Source organism: Haemaphysalis longicornis, unplaced genomic scaffold (genome assembly GCF_048455015.1).
Source record: "Haemaphysalis longicornis isolate Haplotype H1 unplaced genomic scaffold, Haemaphysalis longicornis Haplotype H1 scaffold_9, whole genome shotgun sequence".
NCBI classification, from domain to species: Eukaryota; Metazoa; Arthropoda; class Arachnida; order Ixodida; family Ixodidae; genus Haemaphysalis; species Haemaphysalis longicornis.
Genome location: NW_027526460.1, coordinates 163,103,212 through 163,118,184, shown reverse-complemented (window position 1 = coordinate 163,118,184; position 14,973 = coordinate 163,103,212). Strand labels below are relative to the sequence as shown.

At 47.5% G+C, this 14,973-nt stretch overlaps 1 protein-coding gene and 1 non-coding gene across 2 annotated transcripts in view; both read right to left on the bottom strand.

Annotated features, from left to right (window-relative positions):
• LOC144151723 (venom metalloproteinase BumaMPs1-like) overlaps positions 1-14,973 on the bottom strand; it is a 191,101-nt gene that overhangs the window by 115,153 nt on the left and 60,975 nt on the right. Inside the window, exon 7 of the mRNA XM_077682845.1 lies at positions 89-163. Coding sequence (XP_077538971.1) covers positions 89-163 — 75 coding nt within the window. The remainder of the gene's footprint in view (positions 1-88; positions 164-14,973) is intronic.
• Positions 2,761-2,832, bottom strand: Trnaa-ugc (transfer RNA alanine (anticodon UGC)). Its single transcript has one exon. It is a non-coding gene; the product is annotated as a tRNA-Ala (tRNA).

Here is a 14,973-nt window from a genome sequence, read left to right as displayed (position 1 = left end):
GAGCGACAGCCACGCAGAAGAACTGGAACTGTCAAGTTCAGACGGAACAAAAAAGGCTTTTTTCTGTAACAAACGTTGAACATCTTACGTGTCTTGTCACGGTGATACCGACTATTCTCAATTGAACTCGTGGTTGGTGCAAGCTCAAGTACCTCAAGTTGGCCTGCGAAAGAGAAAAAGAAAAGAATTTTAGAAATTACGTTGTTAATTCTCTGCTGCAGGTATGACAGGTTAAGAAGCTGTGTTGATACCCTGGTGGGTTTACGCGCTTGTTAAATAAAATTATTGCGCTAAAAAGGGACACGGACGGAGTGAGGACAGACACACACGGCGCTACGTCCGCACTCTGTCCGTGTCCCTTTTTAGCGCAATCATTTTATTTAACAATGGAGTACCAACGTGCCCAGGACGCTACCCTTATTTACACGCTTGTACACGTACACCCACACCCGCCACGGTGGCTCAGTCGCTATCGCATAGTGCTGCTGAGCCCAAGTCCGCGGGTTGGATCCCCATCGCGGCGGCCACTTTTCTGATGGACTCGAAAAGCAAGAACGCCCGTGTGTTCGAGATTTCGGCGCACATTAACGATCGCAAGGTGGTCCAAATTAATGCGGAGCCCTACTATACCTGTTTAGATTCGGGGCGTTGAGCCACACAAAAAATCAGTTACACCTGAGTCCTTCAATGTGCTTCGCTTGTCATGAAACTCCCGGCCAAGTTTCGTACGGGGACAAAGGCTACCGCGAGTGGCGCCACCGCAGATCGGAGGGCATAGGGCGGCCGCCGCTGCTCTGTAGCCCGACCGGCAGGCAGGAACCCTGTAGCAGCATGTGCGTTCACACCAAATTTTTTCGCTACTCACATAAATCCATTTGAGCGGCCCACGACACGTAAAGCGAAAGCGCACAGCGGATAAGGCTGCCAGCGTCTGTTTTATCTTACTCCGTGGTCCGTTCCCTGCCAAACGCGCTATGATCACGCCCCCGGCTGCCCTCCGATGAACACCAGCGCCGCGGCGCGGCAGCGTACGCATCTCTCCCATAGCGTGACAGACAAGTTTCATGACCAGAAAGGCATTGAAGGACTCTGGTTACACGTAACCCACACGCTCAGCCCCTCATGCATATATATATATATATATAGGAAATGAGGGGCTCGTTGAAAATAACACAGAAATAAGGGTTGGCAGTCGAGAAAACCTCGGAAAGCAAAGGGGAGGATGTGGTAGATCATTGAAACAGATTAAGAATTTGGAAAGAAAGAAAGAAAGTGAAGAAAAAATGCCCGCCAGGTGGGATCCGAACCCACGACCTCCAGAATCGTACCAGACCGGTATTCTGGAGGTCGTGGGTTCGGATCCCACCTGGCGGGCATTTTTTCTTCACTTTCTTTCTTTCTTTCCAAATTCTTAATCTGTTTCAATGATCTACCACATCCTCCCCTTTGCTTTCCGAGGTTTTCTCGACTGCCAACCCTTATTTCTGTGTTATATATATATATATATATATATATATATATATATATATATATATATATATATATATATAAGCAAAGAGGAGGATGCGTTAGGTCATGGGAACAGATAAATAATTTGTGAAACAAAGAAAGTGGAAAAATAATCGCCGCTGGGTGGGTGCGATGACCGCTACGCTACAGGCGGGGTTGTTTTTCCCCTCGACTTTCTTGTGTATTTATGTTAAGGTACCTACCGCATCCTCCACTTTGCTTTCCTTGGCATTCTTCGCTGCCAAGCCAATCCTTATTTCTGTGTTATTTCAACGAGCCGTTCATTTCCCATTCTGATTCGCTACAGGCATAGCGAGGGTCCCTGTGCTGGCAGTCTTGGGGACATAAATAGCTTAAGAGGATTCAACGATGGTCGACCACTCTTGACCTGTCGCAGACGCTCGAGTCACGGCCCGGGGGCAAAAAAGTAGGCCCCCTCCACCCCTCCCATAAGCGCAGGCTACCTCCCATAAGCGCAGACAAATTCCTTAAAATTTCCCCTCCACCCGAGAAAGTGGAGGGGAAAAACAGCCCTACCGGTAGCGTAGAGTGGTCATCGCACCAGACGCGTATTCTGGAGGTCGTGGGTTCGGAACCCACCCGGCGGGCATTTTTTCTGTACTTTCGTTTGTCCAAAAATTCTTTATCTGTTTAAAGGACCTACCGCATCCTCCCCTTTGCTTTCCTTGGAATTCTTGGAGGCCAATCCTTATTTCCGTATTAATTTTACGAGCCCCTCATTTGATTGATTGATTGAAGGGTTTAACGCGCCGACGCAACACAGGCGATGAGGCGCGCCGTAGTGGAGGGCTCCGGATTAATTTTGACCACCTGGGGATCTTTAACGTGCGCCGAAATCTCGTACACACGGGCGTTTTTGCTTTTCGCCTCCATCAGAAAAGCGGCCGCCGCGGCCGGGAATCGAACCCGCGACCTCGTGCTCAGCAGCGCAACGCCTTAGCCACTGAGCCACCGCGGCGGGTTAGCCCCTCATTTCCCATTCCGATTATAAATATATATATATATATATATATATATATATATATATATATATATATATATATATATATATATATATATATATATAGTAAGGAAATGAGGGGCTCGTTGAGGAAATACAGAAAGATAGGTTAGCAGTCTACAATGCCAAAGGAGACATAGGGGTGTGGTTACGCTCTTTTCTTTTTTTACTACGGTTAATGAAGTAAACATTTTTTTACTATACAGAAGAAAGAAAGAAAGAAAAACACGCGCCCAGAGTGGGGACCGAACCCACGCCTTTCGATTGCATATCGAATGCCTTACCAATTCGGCTATCTGGGCGACTGTGTTCTCCTTCACTTTCTGGGATATTTATATTTACTAGAAGTGTATCTGACACTTCAGGGTGATAGCCAGCGCCACTCTGACTACACGGGGAGAAGGGGACCTTCTTTTCAACCCCCGGGGCGTGACTCCAACGTCTACAGCCTGTCATGAGCGGGTAACTGGCGGGAAGCCCTCTTATGCTACCTAGGCATCAAGGCTGCCTGAACCGAGACCCTCGCTAGGCTTTCGCAGAATAATATAGTAAGGAAATGAGGGGCTCGTTGAGGAAATACAGAAAGATAGGTCAGCAGTCTACAATGCCAAAGGAGGCATAGGGGTGTGGTTAGGCTCTTTTCTTTTTTTACTACGGTTAATGAAGTAAACATTTTTTTAATATACAGAAGAAAGAAAGAAAGAAAAACACACGCCCAGAGTGGGGACCGAACCCACGCCTTTCGATTACATGTCGAATGCCTTACCAATTCGGCTATCTGGGCGACTGTGATCTCCTTCACTTTCTGGGCTATTTATATTTACCAGAAGTGTATCTGACACTTGAGGGTGATAGCCAGCGCCACTCTGACTACACGGGGAGAAGGGGACCTTCTTTTCAACCCCCGGGGCGTGACTCCAACGTCTACAGCCTGTCATGAGCGGGTAACTTGGCGGGAAGCCCTCTTATGCTACCTAGGCATCAAGGCTGCCTGAACCGAGACCCTCGCTAGGCTTTCGCAGAATAATATAGTAAGGAAATGAGGGGCTCGTTGAGGAAATACAGAAAGATAGGTCAGCAGTCTACAATGCCAAAGGAGGCATAGGGGTGTGGTTAGGCTCTTTTCTTTTTTTACTACGGTTAACGAAGTAAACATTTTTTTAATATACAGAAGAAAGACAGAAAGAAAAACACGCGCCCAGAGTGGGGACCGAACCCACGCCTTTCGATTACATGTCGAATGCCTTACCAATTCGGCTATCTGGGCGACTGTCTGGGCTATCTGGGCGACAGTATAGCCGAATTGGTAAGGCATTCGACATGTAATCGAAAGGCGTGGGTTCGGTCCCCACTCTGGGCGCGTGTTTTTCTTTCTGTCTTTCTTCTGTATATTAAAAAAATGTTTACTTCATTAACCGTAGTAAAAAAAGAAAAGAGCCTTACCACACCCCTATGCCTCCTTTGGCATTGTAGACTGCTGACCTATCTTTCTGTATATATATATATATATATATATATATATATATATATATATATATATATATATATATATATATATATATATATATATGCCAACGCTCTATACGTGGGATCAGCGTGGGGAAAGGCATGGGCACCAATTTTGCAATGGTACGCGGCGGCTAGCAGCGTCTGCAGGGCTGAGTGAAACAAATGGCACGCTTTAGGCATCCTTCAGGCGATATAAAACATCGGTTCCTGACGAAATAAAAGCTATCTGTCTCTCCCTGTGCACTTGTGAAGGAAAGTTTGACATCCACCTAAATGCAGCTAGAAAGGAAAGCTATACAGCTTTCTCAGAAACTTCGCAGTTGAAGAAAAATTCATCCTGGACCAGGACGAATTTTTCTTCAACTGCGAAGTTTCTGAGAAAGCTGTATAGCTTTTCTTTGTAGGCGTATGGCTGCATTTAGGTGGATTTCAAACTTTCCTTCACAGAAACTTACTTTACCTTGGGGATTTCCATTAAATCTGGTCGATTAACATCCTTGTGCACTTCCGTCAGTCACTTCGACATGTTGAGTGCGGTATCCAGTGGGTTGATCAGACGGACACGGCATTCCGCATGCGCTTTTAACAACCTTTGTGTCCATGTCCATTTGCGCCCAGACACCTTGTCCCGACCGATAATGTCCGAAAACCACCAATTTGCTGCCATAAAAGTTACACTTTGGCAGAGTGGTTTTCTAGTACAAAAGAAAGCGAACAGTGCGAATCAAAGGTTGTACACGAGTTTAATATCGTGAGGGCTGGAGGGCTGTGAGGCCGGGCATATTGTCGCCTATACGTGCTCTTGAACGTTTCACTGGGGAATAATTTCCTTTTGATACATACATCGTTGTTTTTTAATGTTTTATGTGCTCATTGCTTTTTTATTTGTGTGTTTTTGGACAGTCGGTGTAACGCCTCGAGCTTCGCGATCGCTGCGCCGCCTGCCGGCTCTTGTCCGCGGCGTTGACGGGGTGTGCGCTGCGTGGTTGATAGGGGCTCGTGCAGTGTTTTGGTTCTGTTTCGCTTCTCTTCGCTTTTCCGCGCCCTAAAAAAGCTTGTTATGGTGACGTCTATAAGCAAAGAGTACGTTTAGGTCACTTGAAAAGCTTCTGCGTATTTGTAGAGCACGCGATCACCTGCAAGAGCCACCCGGGAACGCGGTTCTGCGCGCTTCGTCGCCGCTCTTCCGGGCGTCGGCGACGGTAGCAGCATATCACCCCTGTCACCTCCAAATACATCAGGCACAAATGAATTCTACTGTCGCCTCGTTTGGACCTCATACTGCCACAGTGAGCGGTTGGCTTCATTTTGCAGCGCGTACAACGAATGCGGCTTCGTTTTGAATATATACGCCGCAGAAAAATATGTTTCGGTGATGTTATTAGCCAATTCCGGACAATAACTTATGCCTTTTATAAGAATATAAACCATGCGAAAATGTTAAGTATATTCCAAGCCTGTACGTCGTTACATATGTGCCCGCACACGCCTTATAGCAAGAACAAAGGCAATATCATATGGAACAACGGAAAAATGAATGCTGTGCAAGTGCGGAAGAAACCTAATAGCTCTAACGGAAATAAAAAAAAAACACAGTGCAGCTTCTGACACGCTAAAAACGTTCGTCGAAACTTAAGCCAGGTAGGGCTCACCAGATCAACTATACGCTAAATGCACTGCTATTTCGCGAGGTATAGGGGGGGGGGGGGGTACACGAGGGAGACGCTGTGTACAAATGCGGAGCGAAATCAAGCAATGAACGTTTTAGTAATCACACACACACATCTCGCGTTCACTGTCGTTTTGTTTTTAGACTTCAAAAAACAGCTGATCGTTCGGCGGACGCATTTTTGGAAGTATACAGGGTAGGCAGTTTACAAGAGATGAAAGGTGTCGTTGAAAGAATTAAACTGTGAAACAGCGCTTTAAAAGAGGACAGCGAGAGAAGAAGACACAGACACAAGCGTTGCTCGTGTATGTGTCTTCTTCTCTCGCTGTCCTCCTTTAAAGCGCTGTTTCACAGTTTAATTATGAACCAACTAGCCCAAACCCAAACTTTAGTCGTTGGAAGAGTGTGGTATGTGATAAGGCCATCTGGTTTCAGTTTCTCCTTTATTCTGCAGGCTCCCTGTGCCATGTGACGATATTTCCAAGAAGCGTTTAGTCGCGGACGCCGATTATATTCTAAGCCCATCTGCGGGCTGCTCTCATATGTAGCAGATGAATGCTTGCAGGCGCTCACCTCACGACAAGACGACTCTTTGTCGTGTGCTGATCACCGAGCATAATTATGCAATATCCATCTTACTTACGTTGAATGTTCCTGAAATTAACACACACTCGTTTGTAAATGGCGGTGATCAATATATGAGGTGTAATATTGGCAAAAGTAACTGGCGTGCTGTCAGGTATGAGTGTTCCGCTGAATATATAAGTGCACAAAACGGATTAACATCGTAGTGTATACCCGTAGCATGAACATCTGAGGAACTGGTGGTTAGGGAGACACTGCTAGTAAAATCGGGGCAGTGTAACTACAATCAGGTCCATGCATACGACGTTTCCGCGACGCTGGCCTGTGACACACACCTGGGGCTTATACAGATCGAATATACCACACTAAGATCGCGTCAGAAACATTTACACTCTCGTAAACACACCCCCCTTTGAGAACAGAGTGACTGCTCCACATAAACATGAATTTTCAACGCCTGCAAACGCTAAATCTCAGTCGTGAACATGCCCCAAAAACAGCGGCGACAGTGGGGTGCGGGATGGACACTCCCGCGCCTACTTTCGAAACGGGCCGCTAGGGGGATTTTAGAGGCGTCCCTACAGGCCGCGATCGAGGCGTATACCACTACCGAAAATAAAGGGGCGCGCTTGCGTTCTTCCCAACACGGGGTTCGCGCTACCCCCGAGTGTGGGGCGGTAATTGTATTTGCACTTAGCCCTTCACCCCGGTTTATGGTCAGTGGCGACCTCTTAGGCCGCCTGGCCAAGCTGGGGAAAAATAGGCCCAACAGTGATGAAAGAGGAACGTCCTTCCGCTGCGACAGCTGAATTGCGCATGTTTTAGGCTCTGAACCCGGAGACCATGCCCATGCTTTAGCTACCATGCCTATTTGCCTGTAAAGTTGTCGTCAACGAAGCATAAGCGCGGCTTCCACCGCTTTCTGTGCGCTCTCCGTTAAGGTCAGTGGCCATCTTAATTTATGTGCCACCGCCGCGAGTGATTGACGGCCCCTGTCGTGTTTCTTTTATTTTTCCGGCTATCCTGACGCCGGCGTTTCTTTTGTCACTCACCTTGTCACTCTTCCTGCAAGCCGTCGAACTGTTCTGAGTTGTGTGTTCTTCGGTCCCATCTGCTTTTTTAGTAAAGAGCCTAGAACTGTTCTTTGGGGAATGCCTCATATTACGGGGGCAAGCAATGAATAACGTCGTTACTTGTGACAAATCGTTCGCTATTAGTAAGAAAACGTTCGAGCCACTTTAATACGTTAGTTTCAATTCCAATATTTCGGAGTTTCCGTAGAAGTACCACTGAGAGACTTTACCAGAGGCTTTCGCAAAATACAAAAAAAATGAGAGTGCGAAAGAAGCGCGGTCCAGAATGGCTTAAAGTTTGTGAGTGAACAGAACCAATTGCATCTCATAAGAGAATGTTTTGTGGAATCTATAGTGAAATGTGTGGAAAAATGAAATGAAATCTAGGAAGTTGGATATGTGCGAATAGAATATAGGCTGCAGAATGCTGCACAGCACACTAGTGATGGAAATGAGTCTGTAATTTAAGGGTGAATGTTTGTCTCCAGACTTAAACGCTGGTACCACCATCCCTATTTTCAAGTCATCTGGTAATTCGCTGGTGTCCAGTGATTGCTGAAAGATTTTAGCTAACACAATAGAACCTTGGTGTTCTTTTAGAAATTTATTACTTATACCATCAATGCTAAACGCTACCGATGTTTTAATAGAATCAATAATCATACAAATACCACCGGTGTCAGTTATTATTGGATACATAGGCAACTAAGTATTGCGGGGAAACTCTGGTAGTTGTGAAATTGACGGCTTTGAAAAGGAATCAGAAAACAGGCTATTGAATACGGTTGAGCATTCTTTGTAATGAAATGATTTACCTTTAGGGCTTGTAAGAACTGTTCTACTGCTTTCAGAGGGGTTAAGAACATTCCGAAATTTTTAAGCAACACTCTTGACAAGGTGTTTTTAAGAAAATATTTTTTTTTTTGCGGTTTGAACTGCTGAAACATCCGCTTCAGTGGCTGCGCGGTACAGAGTCCAGAGATGTTGGAGGAGGAGGAAAAACGTTTTTATTTGAGCCGACAAAAAATAAAAAAAGAAAAATTGCGCCCACCTCCCCGCGAGGGGAACCCTGTGTAGATGCGACGCATCGTGGGGTTCACTAGGTGTTTCCGTTGGATTGATTCTGAAATCACGTCAAACGTGTCGGGAATGCGTATGATTATTATGTTTTATGGTTATTATTATGTTTTACTGGCCAATCTTGGTCAATCTCTTTAAGTGATATGCTTGGGGCTTCGCTGTCGCAACGACCTTTACTCCATCATTGTTGCTGTAAGTGGGAGCTTCTTTTCTTTTATTGCAAGTGTTAATTATTGCCCCATCATGCGTTGTATCGGTCGCTTCTTGACGTAGTTTGAATGAGTCAAGGATATAAGGCGCGCTCGTAGCATTTGATTCTGTCTCGGTTTTGTGGGGCAGTGGGAAGAGCACCATGTACCTCGCGTTCCGCCCACAGGGTCGTGGGATCGAAACCGGACGCCGCTAACTATTACTTTTTTGTTGTAGTGTAGAGGGAGGGGTGTGGACGAGAGAGGGGCATCGGAGTAAGAGGGGGTGAGCGGCCGAGAGCGCAGCTCGCGCGGCGAGGAGAATGGGGGAGTGGCGGATAACAACAACGCCGACGCTGCATGGACAAGGCGAGTGAATGAGATGCAGTCGCATCTAAAAGGGTTTTAGCGTCTCGACTGGGGCCAGTTGGTTCATTCTGAAGTTAAACAACAGCGCAAAAGACAAGGACTAGGAAAGAAGCACAGACAAGCACTGACAAACAGCGTAATTTATTGCGGCTCGCTTATAAATACGCTTGTCACACATAAAATACACAAAAAACAGAAGATTTACATAACCATGAGAAAACGTAATCACGTCTTGTCGTATCTACAACCACACATTTACCCATTAGGGTAATTTATCTCTTTTTGTGTTAAAGCCACCGACGGCTTACTGACGCATTTTTCTTTCTTCATCGCAATCTCGAACGCTTCTTGTATCTCCCTCGTGTCTGTATCTCTGTACCGCTTCAAAATGGCGCAGTCATCCAGAAAAAAGCACACAGCCGCATGATGTGCGATGAAGAGCGAGGTTGCTTCCCCTGCGTGTCTTCATCGAGTTGGCGTGTTCACGCAGCCGGTCATTCACGCATCTTCCAGTCTGCCCGATGTACGAGCGACCGCAACGAAGGGGAATGTCGTAAACAACTTCTTCGGTGCACTCCGTGAAGCGTGTGGCATGATTCGTGGTGCACGTTCTTCGATCTTCATAATGCGACTCAGCATTCACTTTGCCTCACAAGTTACCCAACATGTTTTTTGCTGAGAAGACAACTTTCACGCCCGCCCGGTTGCCTACTTTCTTGAGCCGATGCGATACGCCATTAATAAACGGTATAACCGCGACCTTCTTGACTAGCTCCGGCTCTTCCTGCCTACGAGTCCTACGTCCAGTAAACACGGCTAGGAGCCTTTCCGCTACCGCCGTAAGGCATTGGTTCGGAAAACCTGCCGCCTCCAACCGCCTCACTTGGGTATAAAGACTTGTTGGGTCCTGGTGGGGGCACGGACGAAGCAGGGCGCTTCTTAGTGCAGTCATGGCGATACCCCTCTTCACCAATTTCGAATGCGCCGACGAAAATGGGAGCAGACTTCTTTGGGAACGCGGTTCGTACCTCCAGCACACGTGGTCTTTTGCGAACAGGAGACTCTGATCCAAAAACCTGAGGCGTCCTTCTTTAGGCAGTTCCTTCGTGAGGGTAAACACATCCAAGACCGAAGCAAATATCCCATATATCCGCTCCACCTGTGTCGCCTGGTCGCTACCCTGTTTGTACACCACCAAAAAATCATCCACGACGCGGAACACCTTCACGACGTCTGATTCTTTGAGGGCCTCATCCAGTCTTCGATCAAAGCGGGCCAACAAGAGGTTGATGAGTGCGGGTGCCAGGCATGAACAGATGCACACCCCATCCTTCTGAATGAATACTTCCCCATCCAACTTCACTATTGTAGACTGCAGGTAAAATGACAGCATGTTGACGAAGTCATCCCCACTGATGCCAACAGAATTCTGGAACCCAATGGTTCCGCCCTCGTCAATTGCATCCTTGACCGCATCGAGAAGCAGCGTTTGTGGCATCGAATACTAAAGATCCTTCACGTACACCGAGACGGCGCTTTGACCTTCCTGGTTTTCCTGGTCGAAAAATTCGGATACCGCCGGCGCTCTTTTTACAAGAAAGGGGTCCACGATTGGGATGAGGGACAAGCCTTTTTGCAGGTACCTTCCCATTACGTTTTGCCACGACAGCTTTTCAGAAACAATCACCCGAAGAGGACACCCGTCTTTGCGAGTCTTCGCCGAAAAGAATGCGCACAAGCTGAGCCCACTTGCCGACTTGACTGACTTTGTTAGGCTGTCCAGTCCCATACTTTCACATAGGTTGATTGCCTTCTTTTTTAGCTTCTCTGGCTTCCTTCTCTCCTCCTTTTGGAAATTTTCTTCCATCGCTTCACGGGTTCTGCGTTTATACTCTTGAGCTGGCATCACCGCAAAGCCTCCTTCCTTGTCTGACATCAGTAGTCTCAAGTCCGCCCTCCTCAGTGACTCCACCACCTGTCGGGTGCGTAAAGTAGACCCTCCCTGCAAGGACTGAGGAAGGCCATCAACCCCCTCAAGGACGCATCTGCTGAAATCTTCAGAGCTAGCTTTCGCAGCTACCCTTCTAACAAGCGACAGGAGTTCCGGCTTGTACAGTTTTGGCTGAGTGCAGAACTTCGGAACTAACTGCAACACTTTTTCTACTTCTCTTGGCACTACAGTATTCCCAATGTGATGAATGGCCTGACCTGAAGTTCTAGATTTTCTCCGCTTAGGCAGCAAGGCAATCATCTTACCCCAGATAAACTCCGAGATCTTTGCCGCAGTCTTGAGCTCTGCCTGGAACCGCTGGTGGCCTTTGCTGGGTGGTCCTTCTTGGTGGCACCTCGTGCGAAGACTATCCTTGCACATCTGGATCTGCCTCCAGGCTTCCGACCTCAAGGAGCGGGAGACCCTCAGGTTGAACCTTCTGGACGGCGGAAGTGGTCCGACAAGAGACAACACCTCCGGAGGGACGTAGTCTTGAGCAATAGCAAAGGTATACAGCCTGGCGTGGCATGTTGCCACTATTAATAAGCTTACACAAAAAGGGGGATTGAGGAAGAAGGAAGAAAAAACAGCGGCCCTTTGGCATGAAATGAACTGAATTAGCGTCTCGACTGGGCCAGATGGTTCATTCTTAACTTAAACAACAGCGCAAAAGACAAGGACTAGGAAAGAAGCACAGACAAGCGCTGACAAACTGAGCGTAATTTATTGCGGCTCGCTTATAAATACGCTTGTCACACATAAAATACACAAAAAAACAGAAGATTTACACAACCATGAGAAAACCTAATAAAGTCTTGTCGTATCTACAACCACACGTTTACCCATTAAGGTAATTTATCTCTTTATGTGTTAAAGCCACGGACGGCTTACTGACGCATGTTTCTTTCTTCATCGCAATCTCGAACGCTTCGTGTATCTCCCTCGTGTCTGTATCTCTGTACCGCTTCAAAATGGTGCAGTCATCCAGAAATGGCACACAGCCGTATGATGTGCACTGAAGACCGAGGTTGCTTCCCGTGCGTGTCTTCATCGAGTTGGCGTGTTCACGCAGCCGGTCATTCACGCATCTTCCAGTCTGCCCGATGTAGGAGCGACATCAGCGAGGGGGAATGTCGTAAACAACTTCTTTGGTGCACTCCGTGAAGCGTGTGGCATGATTCGTGGTGCACGTTCTTCGATCTTCATTATGCGACTCAGCATTCACTTCGTCGGTGGCTTTAAAGCCGTCGGTGGCTTTAACACAAAAAGAGATAAATTACCTTAATGGGTAAACGTGTGGTTGTAGATACGACAAGACGTGATTACGTTTTCCCATGGTTGTGTAAATCGTCTGTTTTTTTGTGTATTTAATGTGTGACAAGCGTATTTATAAGCGAGCCGCAATAAATTACGCTCAGTTGTTTGTCAGCGCTTGTCTGTGCTTCTTTCCTAGTCCTTGTCTTTTGCACTGTTGTTTAAGTACAGAATGCACCAACTGGCCCCAGTCGAGACGCTAATTCAGTTCATTTCATGGCAAAGGGGCGCGCTGTTTTTTCTTCCTTCTTCCTAAATCGCTCTTTTTGTGTAAGCTTATTAATAGTGGCAACATGCCGCGCCAGGCTGTATACCTTTGCTATTACTCAAAACTACGTCCCTCCGGAGGTGTTATCTCTTGTCGGACTACTTCCGCCGTCCAGAAGGTTGTACCTGAGCGTCTGCCGTGCCTTGAGGTCGGAAGCCTGGAGACAGATCCAGCTGTGCAAGGATAGTCTTCGCACGAGATGCCCCCAAGAAGGACCACCCAGCAAAGGCTAGCGGCGGTTCGAGACAGAGCTCAAGACTGCGGCAAAGATCTCGGAGTTTATCTGGGGTAAGATGATTGCGTTCCTGCCTAAGCGGAGAAAATCTAGAACTTAGGTCAGGCCATTCATCACATTGGGAACCCTGTAGTGCCAAGAGAAGTAGGAAAAGTGTTGCAGTTAGGTCCGAAGTTCTGCACTCAGCCAAAATTGGACACGCCTGAACTCCTGTCGCTTGTCAGAAGGGTAGCTGCGAAAGCTAGCTCTGAAGATTTCAGCAGATGCGTCCTTGAAGGGGTTGATGGCCTTCCTCAGTCCTTGCAGGGAGGGTCTACTTTACGCACCCGACAGGTGGTGGAGTCACTGAGGAGAGCGGACTTGAGACTACTGATGTCAGACAAGGAAGGAGGCTTTGCGGTGATGCCAGCTCAAGAGTATAAACGCAGAACCCGTGAAGCGATGGAAGAAAATTTCCAAAAGGAGGAGAGAAGGAAGCCAGAGAAGCTAAAAAAGAAGGCAATCAACCTATGTGAAAGTATGGGACTGGAAAGCCTAATAAAGTCAGTCAAGTCAGCAAGTGGGCTCAGCTTGTGCGCATTCTTTCCGGCGAAGAATCACGAAGACGGGTGTCGTCTTCGGGTGATTGTTTCTGAAAAGCGGTCGTGGCAAAACGTAATGGGAAGGTACCTACAAAAAGGCTTGTCCCTCATCCCAATCGTGGACCCCTTTCTTGTAAAAAGAGCGCCGGCGGTGTCCGAATGTTTCGACCAGGAAAACCAGGAAGGTCTAAGCGCCTTCTCGGTGGACGTGAAGGATCTTTATTATTCGATGCCACAAACGCTGCTTCTTGATGCGGTCAAGGATGCAATTGACGAGGGCGGAACCATTGGGTTCCAGAATTCTGTTGGCATCAGTGCGGATGACTTCGTCAGCATGCTGTCATTTTACCTGCAGTTTACAATAGTGAAGTTAGATGGGGAAGTATTCATTCAGAAGGATGGGGTGTGCATCTGTTCATGCCTGGCACCCGCACTCATCAACCTCTTGTTGGCCCGCTTTGATCGAAGACTGGATGAGGCCCTCAAAGAATCAGACGTCGTGAAGGTGTTCCGCGTCGTGGATGATTTTTTGGTGGTGTACAAACAGGGTGGCGACCAGGCGACACAGGTGGAGCGGATATATGGGATATTTGCTTCGGTCTTGGATGTGTTTACCCTCACGAAGGAACTGCCTAAAGAAGGACGCCTCAGGTTTTTGGATCAGACTCTCCTGTTCGCAAAAGACCACGTGTGCTGGAGGTACGAACCGCGTTCCCAAAGAAGTCTGCTCCCATTTTCGTCGGCGCATTCGAAATTGGTGAAGAGGGGTATCGCCATGACTGCACTAAGAAGCGCCCTGCTTCGTTCGTGCCCCCACCAGGACCCAACAAGTTTTTATACCCAAGTGAGGCGGTTGGAGGCGGCAGGTTTTCCGAACCAATGCCTGACGGCGGTAGCGGAAAGGCTCCTAGCCGAGTTTACTGGACGTAGGACTCGTAGGCAGGAAGAGCCGGAGCTAGTCAAGAAGGTCGCGGTTATACCGTATATTCATGGCATATCACATCGGCTCAAGAAAGTAGGAAACCGGGTGGTTGTGAATGTTGTCTTCTCTGGAAAAAACAAGCTGGTAACTTGTGCGGCAAAGTGAATGCTGATTCGCATAATGAAGATCGAAGAACGTGCACCACGAATCATGCCACACGCTTCACGGAGTGCACCAAAGAAGTTGTTTACGACATTCCCCTTCATTGCGGTCGCTCGTACATCGGGCAGACTGGAATATGCGTGAATGACTGGCTGCGTAAACACGCCAACTCGATGATGACACGCACAGGAAGCAACCTCGCTCTTCATTGCACATCATGCGGCTGTGTGCCCTTTCTGGATGACTGCGCCATTTTGCAGTGGTACAGAGATACAGACACGAGGGAGATAGACGAGCGTTCGAGATTGCGATGAAGAAAGAAAAATGCGTCAGTAAGCCGTCGGTGGCTTTAACACAAAAAGAGATAAATTACCTTAATGGGTAAACGTGTGGTTGTAGATACGACAAGACGTGATTACGTTTTCTGGTGGTTGTGTAAATCTTCTGTTTTTTGTGTATTTTATGTGTGACAAGCGTATTTATAAGCGAGCCGCAATA